The 14,352-nt window shown below is 43.1% G+C and overlaps 1 protein-coding gene across 1 annotated transcript in view; it reads left to right on the forward strand.

Annotated features, from left to right (window-relative positions):
• The window catches only part of SNX25 (sorting nexin 25), a 115,796-nt gene extending 107,527 nt beyond the window's left edge, over positions 1–8,269 (forward strand). The window contains exons 16-20 of the mRNA XM_056114001.1: positions 293–410; positions 3,521–3,587; positions 6,049–6,230; positions 6,893–6,993; positions 7,667–8,269. Of these exons, the coding sequence (XP_055969976.1) occupies positions 293–410; positions 3,521–3,587; positions 6,049–6,230; positions 6,893–6,993; positions 7,667–7,747 (549 nt within the window). The 3' untranslated portion in view covers positions 7,748–8,269. The remainder of the gene's footprint in view (positions 1–292; positions 411–3,520; positions 3,588–6,048; positions 6,231–6,892; positions 6,994–7,666) is intronic.
• The last annotated feature ends 6,083 nt before the right edge of the window (positions 8,270–14,352 follow it).

Below are 14,352 nucleotides of genomic sequence, written 5' to 3' on the forward strand. Positions count from 1 at the left end.
CTCCAAATGGTTAGAAAACTTATTGTCTAGCTCATTCCTTATTTAGACAGTGAGCAGAGTGCTTTCAGAATTATTCTGAAGTTCATGTTAAGGCTTGAGAATCTAGCTTGTCCCCAAAATTCATTACTCATAGCCTTCTCTGTGGAAAATGCGAAATTTCTGCATTTAGGAGAGTCAATGGCATATGCAAGGCTGAAGTATGTGCATGTGGAACTAACACTTGGAAAGGGAGAACCACTCTACCAGCTCTCTTGGCTAAGTGCTGTGCTTCCTATGTCTTCCATGTGTGCAGGAAGAGACAGAAGAGGACAGTGATCTGTCCGACTATGGGGATGATGTGGACGGACGCAAGGACTCCCTGGCTGAGCCGTGTTTCATGCTGATTGGGGAGATTTTTGAACTTCGAGGAAGTAAGCCTCTTTGTTATTATTTGGTGGTTAGTTGGTGCACATGATCACACACATATATATACTTAATTCCTCCCCCCCTTTTTTTCTGAATCACAAGCATATTTACATTGACCAAATCATATACAACATAGACAAGGTGACACTAGAAGCTGATGATCCACCTTAATAACTGAAGCCATCACTACATTCCTGGAATAGACTGACCCCAGACCATGTTTCTCCGGATGGAGAAATGTTGAATGCTCTGGATTTCTTTGTATAAGACTGTGTCACTGTCACTGTCCTCCCTTTGTTCATCGATTTGCTCGAGCGGGCCCAGTAATGTCTCCATTGTGAAACTTGTTGTTACTGTGTTTGGCATATGGAATATGTCATGGGTAGCTTGCCAGGCTTTGCCATGTGGGTGAGAACACTCTCAGTAGCTTGCCGGGCTCTCCGAGAGGGGCGGAGGAATCCAACCTGGGTCAGCTGACCTGGCCGTGTGCAAGGCAAATGCCCTACCACTGTGCTATCACTCCAGCCCAGTTCAGAGGAGACAATCATATTTAAGAATTGTCTTCTGTCTACCTAACTATCCACTGTTTGGGCCACACTGGTGTTACTCAAGGATTCCTTCTGGTTCTGAGTTTGGGGATCATTCCTGGCAGTACTCAGGTAACTTTATGTGGTCCCAGGGATCGAACCAAGGTCACTTGCATCCAAGGCAAGCATTTTATGTCTACTATCTCTCCAACCTTAAGAATGTTCATTACCACAGTTACATTAATTGGAGAGTTTGAACTAAACTTCAGAAATAGAGGACAGTTTAACCATTTAAGAAATATCCATGTAATGGACTCATCCAGATATTAATCTTCTTTTTTTCCATATTTTTAATTTATTTTTTAATTTTTATTAGCGAGACATCATGAGGTACAGTTGTAGACTTACAAATTTTTGTGCTTGGGTTCCAATTATACAGTAATCAAATACCCATCCCTCCTTGGAGCTTGAGAGATATTAATCATCTTTTCAAATGAAAGAAGGCATGTTGCCAGACCAGGGAGATGGCTCTAGGGAAGCAGTGCACGCATGGTATACTGAGACCTGGCATTTAGTTCCGGTACCCCACGGTCCTCCTGAGCCCCAATGCTATGTGACCCTGAACAGCACTGGACTGAGTATCACCTGGAGTGGTCCTGAAACTCCCAGAGCATTACTTGGAAGACACCCCTAAGGCTCCCCCAATGGAAAAGATACTGTCGTTACATACTTTAGACACTTGTATAGGGGATGTTGAACTCAATTCTATGTAAACAGAAAAAAATAGTCCTCAAGACATACACTGGAGTTTAACTGGAGTCAGTATTGACAGAAAAGACAAGTTCTTCACCCAAAGTTTGACTCCTCTTCAGTGACCCCTGGTCATTGAATATAAGCCCATCGGTTGAACTCAGTTCTTCTGAGCTGCCACTGTGGCCTTGAACCACCGAGTCTTGGAAAGGAATAGCAGGCTGTATCATCTGTGGCACAGTCTGTGGGAGTCAAGGACCAAGGACTCATCAAGTTGAGGAAGGGGAGCATCAGTGATAGGAGAGAATTTGTAACACCATCATTTCTGGTTTCTGTCCGCATTGAAGAAGGAACCTTTTGGATATGTAGAAACTCATCGCTGGGCTGGAGAGTGTTCTTCCCCGGTGGCATACAGACCCTCGAGGAGAGAAAGGCAAAGTCTCATAAGGAACAGACCTGTACTCCAGGCTCCATCAGGAATCGAAGGCAGGTTTGAGCCTTTGGAGGTTCTGACTCCAAGGCTTGACTTGTGCTTGGAAGATGAGCCATTTCTGTCACAGGACATTGACATGCCATCACAGTCAGAAATGATGCTGGACTACTTTCAAGTTTAGTCGGAATGCTGTGCTTGTTATCAGTGTGCGTGTGTGTGTGTGTGTGTGTGTGTGTGTGTGTGTGTGTGTGTGTTAGAGAGAGACAGAGTTGAGGGACTTATGCAGAGGTGTAGAGGTGTTGGCTTCCTGACTCCTGGCTTCTTTGTGGCCAAGTCTGAAACTCCTTACTTCCTCCGGTGTTAGTAGTCAAGCAGTTCGTCAAATGGAGAAGGAATGCTTAGTAGAAAGTGTGGGTTGGATTACAATTCGTGGACTCATCAAGTTAAGGAAGTGATGGGAGAGAATTTGTAACACCATCATAATATTTCTCCAAAGCTTTTCTATGAAAATGCATCTGCTTTTAGAGCTTATGTCTGCAGAACCCTTTATGACACACAAATTGTTGACACGGCCTCTAGAGCAAAAATAAAAAGGAAATGTTGGACACTGTCCTTTCCCAAGTGCAGTCACAGTGCTCAGGGTGATTGTCCCCAGTTGTGTCTGACTTCACAGCCCACTCAGTGTCCCGACTCTCTTCAGATCACTTTTCTTTCTCCAAAGGCATAAAATATTTAAAAGTATTTGATCACCTCCAAACATGGGTCTTAACATTCATGCTGGGAACATTCAGACCCACTAGTTCATTAATATCTCAAAATATATGTCAACATTTGACTACAGATGTTTCTCATTCAGGAACAGTGTGTTCAAGAATTGGGTTGAACCAGCCAGAATTTTAAAATAGGAGTTTGACTGTGTACTAGCGGAAAACAGACGCTTTGTTAGGAGCCTGGGGTAAAGCTTGCATACTACTCACAGACTCAGCTGTTTAGGCATAGAAAACCATAAACACCTTAGATTCCATCACCTCAGTTGCTAAGTATGAAATCAAAACTTAGAAGAATTTTCCTGGGCAGACACTTGGGAACCTAAAGAACAAATTCTGCGGGCATGAAGGCACTCAGATTTGATGTCAGGGTGAAGATTGAGTCAAGTGGTAAGACTGATGCAACTGTCAGTCTGGGGAGATGTCTTCTAGGGCTGATGCAAAGGCTTTGCCTTCAGAGGAGTCCTGGAGTCCATCCCTAGCAACTGTATTGTGACCTGAGCACCAAGCTGGGAGTAGCCCCCACCGCTGCCTGGTGTGGTCTCAAAACAAACCATTATTTATGTTTTACATGGCTTTGAAAAATGTCTTAACTGTGGTATCCTGTGGTAATATATTTTCTTTGATTTATATTTTAGTGTTTAAATGGGTGAGAAGAACATTAATTTCACTCGTGCAGGTCACTTTTGGGAGAACCATTAACAAGTAAGTTGCGCAGAATTAATATTTGAATTCGTGCCCCCACTCTTTCCCTTCAGTCATATTTCCTTTTCAGAATCCCAATAGCCAGTGATTTCTCTTATGGGGGGGGTGGGCTGTGTGGTGCGGGGGATGGAATCAAGGCTCCTGCATGCAAGGGTTCTCTGCAGCCACGTGAACTACCCCCTAGCTCCTAAGGCAACCTTCTCTTCCTCAGTAGTGACAGGCCTTGGCTGAAGAGATTTCCTAATGGCCTTCCTTTTCTCCAGACCTTAGCTGTGCTATTTGTTTTCCTCTTAGTTTCTCGGCAAACCGTGCATGATTTTCCTGCTCCTGTCGGGATCCTAGTTCTTCATGGTCAGAGCAGCAGCAGTAGTTTGTGATTGTTGATGGCGGATGACTGTCATCTCTGGGGGCTGGAAGACAGGTTTATGTTGAGACTGGGCCTATTCTTCCAGTCAGGCAGAGAGACTACACAGTACCTGGCCCTTGGCTATTTTTACCATTAGCAGACGATGACACATACTGTGTGCTTCTTCCCTTATGCCAACTGTCATGTCACTGACCAGAATTGCTTCAAAAGATTCCCAGAGGGCTAAAGAGATAGTACAGTGGGTAGGGTGCTTGTCTTATACACGGCACACCTGGGCTTGATCCTCAGCACCTCAAATGATCTCCGAAGCCTCTCCAGGAGTGATTCCTGCACACAGAGCCAGGAGTAATCCCTGAGTACTGCCTGGTGTGCGCCACCAGGCCATTATATGATGATGATAATAATAATAATAATAATAATAAACTCTTCCCAGATCTGGGCTGGCGTGAAGGTGAGATCTAAGTGGGTAAAAAATACTCATGATGTTTTTGGTAGGGGTCACTGACACTAATTTTAAGTTGTAAACTAAAATTTTCTCATTTCTCATGGGGCCAGTGAGTAAGCCAAAGCACAAGCACCTGGTAACTAGGATGCCTATCCTGATACACAGGGTTTTCTCAGGAATGCCGATAGAACATCCTGGCTATTAAATAATAACATTTTACTTGACCTCATGTGATCTGAATGGTCAAAGTTGTGAGCCCTGTGGGGAAGTATCCTAGAGCTCTGTGTGCGATAAGAGTGCATGTTTCTCTCAGGAAAGAGTATAGGCTTGGGTAACGCCTGAGCGCCACATGCCACGCCCTGCCCTCTCTGCTCAGTGGCAGTTTAGTCCTCGTGGGACCAGTGCCTGTTCCATGGCACTCTCAGGAGACCCCACCGTGCAGCCTTGTGAGGCGTAGGCTCTGCCAGAGAGGTCTGTGTGATCACGCTGTGACTTTTGCCTTTGCCTACAGTAAACTCACCAAACCATGTTTTTCTCAATTCGTGTCCCTGTCATTAAAACAACGCTTTATGACTGCTCAACCTGACACCTCTATTTCCTATGATGTCTCCACCCCCCCACCCCACCCCCACTCTCACTTGTGTAAGATTTAGGAAAGCACCTTAATGGTAAATGTAAGATTTAGGAAGGCACCTTAGTTGGTGGTGATGATTCATAAATGAGTTTCTTTCTTTTTTTTTTTCCTATCTTGAGACTATATCCACTAGACAGAATATGTTTGTTTTACTTCCCCCCTTTATTTAAACACTGTGGTTTACAAAGTTGTTCAGGAGAGTTTGCCTCAGGTATGCAATATTCCAACACCAAACATGAATGAGTTTCAACTTCTAGCTCTTTCTGCCACCGACACCCAAAGATGACCCTTTTTTCACCCTTTTTTAGCAGAGACCTCCTCTTGCCCACTTCCCAGCCCTTCTTGGGCTCATTCTAGTATGGCTGTCCTGCCAGCAGGAGTATGGAAAATCTGGACCATCCTGAGACATCTGTGTGATTGCACAAAGCACCCTATTTTTATTTCCCTGCAAATTTGACTCTGGGCTTACCCAGAAGTGCTTCTCTTCACAGTCCTTCACTTGGCAGAGAAAGAGGGCATCATATCTTGAGCCCATGATATTCCCCCAGTGGCAGGAGTACTCAGTCTAGTGCAGTCTGTGCCATCAACTCCAAGAGTCAACCCCCGGGGGAAGGCATCTCCAGATTCCTCCTTCTGAATCCTAGGGGGATTCAGAACACTGGGAGCATGTTTTATCCCACTGTGAGGAGAAATGTGTGCACTAAATAATGCGTTTCTGGTAGCAAACTCCAAGCAAACCTGCCCCTTTCCTCTTGGTTCTTGTCTTTATGAGTGACGGGGTTCGGGCTGCATGGCAAATATTCGCAGCTGTCACTGCAGCGAAAATGTGTCCTCAGGGGATTGACCACATCTGGTGTTGCCCCACCAAGTGTAATCATAGACAATTCCTAGTTTATTCATCAAACATTTGGTCTGTGTCTTAACGCTTCTGTGGGTACATGCCTTTTGAGATAGACTATAAGCAATTTCACAAAATGATATTTCCTAGAAATGTATGTATTTTTTCTCTTAAAAGACAACTCCGAGACATGGTGCACTGGATTATCAGTGAGCAAATGGTGGTTTACTACATTAATACTTTCCGGGATGCAGTTTGGCCAAATGGGAACTTGGCGCCATCGGCTTCAAGTAGGAGCTTCGAACAAAAACAGGAGACAAAAAAGAGAGCCCAGCAGAAGCTGCTAGAACACATTCCAGGTGAGAACAAGGTTCTTGTCCTGAAACTTACAGAGATAAAAAGAAATATAAACCCAAAAGGCAATACTCAAGTGATCTCTCTCTCAAAAAAGTATTATCAATTAAAAAAAGACTATGCATTGTTCTTTTAAGTCATATCTTAGCCCCTTGCTAATAAATTATACTGACATTCTTAAGATTAGTATTCGCTATAATATTTTACTTGAACTGGAAAGTATTTTAGGTAAAAAGGTAAAAGGTAAAGGCCCTCCCGTTGTTCGTCGATTTGCTCGAGTAGGCCCAGTAACGTCTCCATTGGAGACTTTGTTGTTACTGTGTCTGGCATATCGAATACGTCACGGGGAGCTTGCCAGGCTCTGCTGTGTGGGTGAGATACTCTCGGTTAAATATTATGCTTTAAAGCTTCTATAGAATATACTATTCTAAGAACTTTTAATTGGTTAGCAGTCTATCAAAATTGTGGTTTGTATGAATGCTTAAGGTTGAACAAAATCTTTTAGAAATGTATCTTTCACTTTAAAGTTTCAAAAAAATTGGTTATTCATCTTCCTTATGCCCCAGTGTTTTTACTTAATGTGTATCGGGTAATACTAGCACTTTACTAAATATGCATTGTGCATTTTTTACCAATAGCAGCCTAGGACATAAATTTACTTTTTCAGATATGCTTCAGAGCCTTGTTGGACAGCAAAATGCTCGTCACGGTATCATAAAAATATTCAATGCCCTGCAAGAAACAAGAGCAAATAAGCACCTATTATATGTGAGTAATTTTAAGCCTTACGAAGATTAACTGCTCCCGTCCGGGAGAAGTTCCCATATGGGGGGTAGAATTGTGTGGTCTGTGTAGGGCGGATAGATTTGGGTGTGTTTGGATGTGGGGGGTAGAGGTTTGTGTGTGTGTGTGTGTGTGTGTGTGTGTGTGTGTGTGTGTTACACATGCTTATGTACCTGTGTTTTCTAGGACCTCATACATGCAAGAAATGTGCTTTACCACTAAGTTGCACTCCTTCTAAATCCATTATATTCTAAATCATCCTTGGTATAATTATGAACCCATTCATTTTGGTTCAGTCCATTCCCTGCCCCCCCTCCATCCCCCGGTGGGCACAGCTGCCCCATTCTCTTTCTGGACCTGTGATACGCAGAAAGTGTCTGCATAATGGCTTGGCTTTCTCATTTCAGCAAAGCCTGCTCTTATCCAGTCATCTGGGTTCATAATTAGCTATACATTACATGTATTATATCAGACCAGCATTAAGGAATGGTTCGATAAAGATGAAAATGACTTTTTTTGAGGCTCCAGGGAGTTTATCGATACTGACTGGTTTGTTTGAGAGTCGTTTCAGACCTTAAACTCAACTTTCATCTTGACATATTTATTTGAGTAAGCCTTGAGAGAAAACTCACTTTCTGGGCCTTTGTCCTTGATTAAGGTGCTGCTGGAACTGCTGCTGATTGAACTGTGTCCTGAGCTGAGGACGCATTTAGAGCAACTCAGAGCTGGCCAAGTCTGAAACCGCACAAGTCAACCACCAGAGAAATGTCTGTGTAATAATAGACATGAAACATTTTCCTCTTTTCCACAGAGGGCTCAACGGGGAACCACATTGATTTTTTATTTTGCAATTACCTCCCTCTAGTTTTATGTGAAGTAAGCAGAGTGGGGGTGGGGGACTTGATGCTGTAGTGGGTAACAGAAAAAAATTTTTTCTGTTAATTACTGGTTTTTATTTTAATAGTCATATAAATATGGTACAGTTCAGCATACTGACTGAAATACAAATGTTAATAGGTGATAAGACCCTAGGAAATATTTTAAATATTTATGAAAAGTTTGTTTAAAAATAAACTATGAATATTGTACAGTTAATTTCCTCACTGAGGATTCTGAACATTCCTGTATTATTTCATGTGTTTGGAGAACATTGTTGTGCAATGCTGTGTGTAAAATTATTGTGAAAACTCTACTCTTTATTTTTACCAAAGATTTCCCATAGTTTGAAGCATTTGAAGCAATAAAATATGAAAACGAATCAGAAGTCTACGGCATTTTAGATGTTTGTATCTCAAAAAGGAAGTTGAAACATGTCAGATATTGGTCAGATGCCTTTTTTTTTTTTTGATAGAAAACATTGTGCATAGTTGCATATAAAGGGGGGGGGGTTAAATGTTTGTTTGTTTTCACAGAATGAATATGTGGAAAAAAAAGAACTTTCAGTGTGACTGAGATGAGGGAAATTTGTGCTTGCTGGGATACATTAGGGAGTGGGGCTGTGATCTGACCTTGAAAGGGTGGGCAGGCCTGATGGGGAAACAGAAAGAGGAAGAAGTTCCTGCAGAGAGATTAGGGTCTTGATAGTGTCACCAAGTTTCAAGGACAAGTATGAGCTTTCGGTGGCATCCCGGGCAGATTTGTTTTCCTATTCCTAGTGGGTTCATGGGCCTAGGGAGGTGGGTCTGAGCAGTAGCACGTGGGCACCTTAGGCGCTGCTGTGTGCATCTCTGGCTCCTGGACCTCCCCTCGAAAAGCACAGCAGGGTCATGGATCGGTCACTGTCATGATCCTCCTGTTGTTCATCGATTTGCACCAGTGGGCCCAGTAACATCTCCATCGTGAGACTTTTTGTTACTATGTTTGGCATATTGAATATGTCACAGGTAGCTTTGCCATGCGGGTGAGATACTCTCGGTAGCTTGCCGGGCTCTTGAGAGGGGCGGAGGACTCGAACCCGGCTCGGCCGGGCCGGCTGTGCGCAAGGCAAACGCCCTACCATTGTGCTATCGCTCCAGCCCATGGATAGGTACTTAATTAATTTGTTAAAATTATTTGTAATTGGTTGTGTAATTATTAAATGCATTGTCTCCCATGACCTCCAGGAGGGTTGGAGCGATAGCACAGCAGTAGGGTGTTTGCCTTGCACGCAGCCAACATGGCCGACCCGAGTTCGATTCTTCCGCCCTTCTCGGAGAGCCCGGCAAGCTACTGAGAGTATCTCGCCCACACGGCAGAGCCTGGCAAGCTACCCGTGACGTATTCGATATGCCAAACACAGTAACAACAAGTCTCACAATGGAGACGTTACTGGGCCCGCTCGAGCAAATCGATGAACAACTGGAGGACCGTGTCTGTGACCGTGACCTCCAGGAATGAATGATGAAAATGCAATCAACAACATTTTCTGTCTACATCCATGAAAGGAAAACAATCTATAAAAATAATCTATATAATAAAGTGGTATTAATTTTATCACAGACTAACATTTAGCTTTGGGCTTCTCCTAGTAAGACCTCTTTGACTTTTTTTTTTTTTTTTGGTCAAAATCATGATATTTGACATTAGGAAAAAAAAAAATCAAAGAGGACAGTTTGTAGGATAACATTGGTTTGCCCTTCCTCCCTGGCCCCAGGGAGCTTGGGTTTGTTGATTGCTCCCCCAACCTGTCAATTACCTTTGCCTCCTGATCAGACTCTGCTGACTTGTAAATATTGTTTTTCTCTTCTTCTTAATGCCCTTTGCATGGCTAGTTACTTCAGAGCAATTACTTTTTGTATGGACACAGGAAGACAGTTAAAAAGATAAGTTTGTAACTTGAGAGTTAGTTGATTCCAGATAATTTTACCTTCTGGACATCTACTCTCTTGACTTAGGCCTTAGTTGACCTTCCTTCCTAGATCCCCAAAAGCAGAGTCCTGACTAGGGAATAGATGGACCCAGGGGAAGCGGTGAGCTATGAGCTACGCTAGCATCGAAATGGGCCTGGACGCAGTGCCATAATGCTTAACTATAAGTTAAGAGCATGATCACGAACGAATTCTGTCATGACCCAAAAAGTGATAACTAGATCCGAACCCTGCTAGGGTTAAAAATGATTAATCCGCCTGAGCACTGTAATCTGAGTCTGTGGCGATATGTCCCCAGGAGAGTCGTCCTACAAGCCTAATTGTGTCTATTATTGATTGTGCCCATACAGAATGGCAGATATGAGGAAGTAGAATTAAGATGTTAATTAAGTTACGGGTCTGATGAGAGGAGAAGCACACCTTAAGTGCTGTTTGGCCCTAGTAGACTTCAAGTGGTCGGGAGGCTTGAAAAACATGTTGATTACGCTTCCTGGGGGAAGTGGGGTTTGGGAAGCATGGTTAGAGAAGAGGTGATAAAAGTGGTGACTGCGGAAAGTAGGAAAGGGTGGAGAATTGGAGAGAGGCAGAGTGGGAGCTGTGGGCAGAGCAAGAGAGAGTTAGCGAGCGCCAGTTGGAGAGGACCTTGTGGAGCGAGTTAGAGAGAGGGTTGGAGAGAACTGAGAGAGTTGCGAGTTGGGGAGAGAGTTGTGGAAAGAGTTTGGGAGAGACGGAATGGAATAAACGGCAACTACTCACCAACCAGCTTGGCCCTTGTTCCTTCGTCGGCCCATGGCAACGGCCGTCCCAGGTGGGGATGCGATTCCAGAGCACTGAATGTGGGTGGCAAGAGAGCTGCCCACCGGAGAGCCCATGAACATCCTTTAATGTGTGATCCCTCATAGGGCAAAATGGGCAGAAGGAGTTTACATCGCTCCCCAGGGAAAGGTGATTACGCAGCAGTTTGCAGGGATTTCCCTGCCTTTGCCCTTTGAGGTTGAGCAGGACGGGGGTTGGAGCAAATACCTTACAATCATGGGCTCACAGTCAGGTCCCCAGCACCATAGCTCCGGCTCCCTGGCAATCACTGGGTGTAGACTGGAATCTCCTGAGCGCTGGTAGGATGTGTCCCTGGTGGTCCCAGCACTGCGTGGGTGCCCTTCATAGCCTCAGCCCTACAGGGCCCAAGCAGCTCCAGCTCCTCAGGATCTGGCCCAGTTGGTAGAGAATCACCAGGAATGGCCCCTAAGCACCAGAGTTTGGAGCCTCCCCTACCCCCCTCCCCCCCCAACACACATACACATCTCCCCCTCCAATTAGAGGCTGGAGCAATAGTACAGTGGGCAGGGTACTTGCTTTGCATGTGGCCAAACCGGGTTTGATTCCTGGAACTCCCTATGGTCCCCTGAACCCCACAAGAAGCAATCCCTGAGTGCAGAGCCAGAAGTAAGCCCTGAGCACAACACGGTTGCCCCCCAAACAAACAAACCAAAAAAATTACTCTCCAGGACTCTTTTGAATTTATATTTTCAAGAGATATGAGGAAGAAGTCAGGATTATTTGAAGATCTATCACAAACCTGGCGTTATATAAAAACCAAATGAAGTTCAGAAACATAACAAGAACAGCACTGGTTGCTTCCAGTCTTCCTGATAATATGGCACTGTTGCTGGGGTGAGATGTTATCTTATTGCAAGACTCCATTTTTTTGTTTAATTGAGTAACCGGTTGATTTTATTATTATTATTATTTAATTGACTCACAGTGAGATACACAGTTACAAAGTTGTTGATGATTGGGTTTCAGTCATATAATGTTCAAACACCAGTGTATATTTCCCACCAACAAACCAATGTCCCTACTTTGCCTCCTGCTCCCCACCCTCGTGGGCATTTCTCTCTCTTCTCTCTCTCTTTCTGTCTGTCTCTCTGTCTCTTTCTCTGTCTGTCTGTCTCTCTCTCTCTCTCTCTCTCTCTCTCTCTCTCTCTCTCCCCCTTTCCTTTTGAGCCTTATGATTGCAATACAGATACTGAGAGGTTGTCAGGTATATTCCTTTACCTACTTTCAACACTCAGTTCCTGTCCAAAACACACAGCAGAAACATTATCTGCATTTCTGTGTTCATTGCAGCACTGTTCACAATAGTCAGAATCTGAAAACAACCAACAATGCAAGTGCCGGATAACAAACCACTGGAAAAAGAAACTATGGTACATCTACACAGTGAAATAACGACATGGCTGTTAGGGAAAATGAAGTCATAAAATTTCTTGTAAATGGGTGGGCATGCAGAACATCAAGCTGAATGAACTGAATCGGAAGGAGAGGGACAGATAAAGAATGACTGCATCCATTTGTAGGATTCATTTCCAGATTTTGGCTATTGCGAATAATGCTGCAATGAACACAGAAATGGCAGATAACGTTCTGCTATGTATTTTGGACAGGACCTTGAGACTAATATCCAAGGCCAGAGAAAACAGAGGTCAGGAGGACTGATCAATGATCGGAAGCTTCATACCACAAGAGAGTCTGGGAGGTGAATGAGTGATGCTCCTTTTAAACTGTCATTAAAATACAGATCTGAGAAAAACCTAAGTGAGGAATCTGACAGGTATCATCCGTAGTAATAAGCTACACCTAAAAGTCTTCAGTAAACCCCCAAAAAAGAATTTAAAATCTCAGTCTGCTATAGGTTCCATGAAGCTCGTGCCCTGGGCACCTTAGAAGCTTCTGCCAACTGCACTCAGCAGATCAGAGTACACTTGGGCCAGTGACTGGGTCAGTCTTTAGCCCAGATGAGCTGAGGTCTTCAGATCGTTCACCTTTAAGAAAAGAAAAATCAAGACCTCTAAATTTCCTTCTGATAACTCAAGAAACAGTGAGAATTTATCTTAAAGATTCGACTCAGAACAATTGCTTTTCTCATTTGCACCACAAACTTAACTGTTTAAGTTAAAGATATTTCCAGTAACATCCGACATTTCCATCTGAGTTACAATGTGCTCCTGAGGGTGCCTTCTCACTGCATATCTTTCTGGAATCTATCTTTTCTGTATCCCTATGAATAGCAATCTGTTGGACAAAAAAATATTTGATAACTGCCATCTAGGTAGACATCTTATTTGAATCCTCTTCATAAAGGTTGCTGTGACTTATAAAGTCACATTATTTTTACAAAATTTAGTTGTCTTTAAGATGTATACTTTTTTTTTATATCCTTGTTTCAGAGATGTATAAAGCTTCACAGTGTTCTGCGCATAGATCTTATAGTTTTCAGTCAACCTTTGCCTTCAGAGATGTCTTAGGGAAAGCCTCTTGTAAATTTAATTTTATAATACTATCATCCTGCATTTGATAAGCTGTTTCACATATTTTCTCACACTCTACCTTACTGGGAAATAAATAGAAAGTTTCTAAAATGTGGAATATGACTTGAAGTATAAAAAACATTTTTAATTGATCGTCCTATCACAGACTACCAACAGGAATCTATCAGATGCTTTACTAAATTAAATTAGATCTTTAGGGACCAGAGCGATAGTACAGTGGGTAGGGCACTTGCCTTGTACATGACTGACCCAGGTTTGATCTCCAGCATCCGATATGATCCCTGAGCCCAACAGGAGTGATCCCTGAATGCAGAGCCAAGATTAAGCCCTGAGCACAGCTGAATGTGGCCCCCAAAACAAAAAATTAGAAGGTAAATAAAGATCTACAATGGAAAATAGGGTATGATACTAAATTTCTAAAAAGTAACTTTTTTGAAGTTTTTTATAAATTAGCCAATTATTTATAAGGGCTAGAGCGATAGCACAACTGTAGGGCGTTTGCGTTGCGTGCAGCCAGCCCGGCCGAGCAGGATTCGATTCCTCCGCCCCTCTAGGAGACGTTACTGGGCCCGCTCAAGCAAAATCGATGAACAATGGGAGGACAGTGTTTGTGTTTGTTATAAGGACAAGGTGTCTCAAAAAGATTTAGTACAGTCTTTTGAGGGGGAGACCACACCCAAGGGCGTCGTACGTTTAGCTGTCAGGAGTTGGGGTGCCAGGGGTTAAACCCTGCCCCTCACATGCAGAGCGTATCCTCAGCCTTTGAGTCGCCTCTCCCGTTCAGGAAGTCTTAGCTTTCATAACTTCAGAAGTATAAATGCTACATAAACTTCTAAAAAATCTTTAAAGCTTTTCATGTTTCTTTGACTTACGTAGTTTTATACATTTTAAACTGAGTTTTCAATGAAACAAAAATTTAAGATTACTCAAAATTCACCAAGCTCAACAAAGTCAAAGATATGTACAAAATTAAGACATTCAATAGTGTTTCTCAAAATAAATTTGTGGCTTTTGCTTTTTTTTTTTTTTTTTGAACCTCTAAAGTTGTTCAAACTAAGATGACACTAAGTATTTCAGAAACTGCACTTACGGAAGAAAAACATACTTGGTTTCTGCAATGGATTTCAATATTTGACTTGATTTAGACTGTAGGCTAAGAGCTGAGGACA

Source organism: Sorex fumeus, unplaced genomic scaffold (genome assembly GCF_029834395.1).
Source record: "Sorex fumeus unplaced genomic scaffold, SorFum_2.1 ptg000024l, whole genome shotgun sequence".
NCBI lineage: Eukaryota > Metazoa > Chordata > Mammalia > Eulipotyphla > Soricidae > Sorex > Sorex fumeus.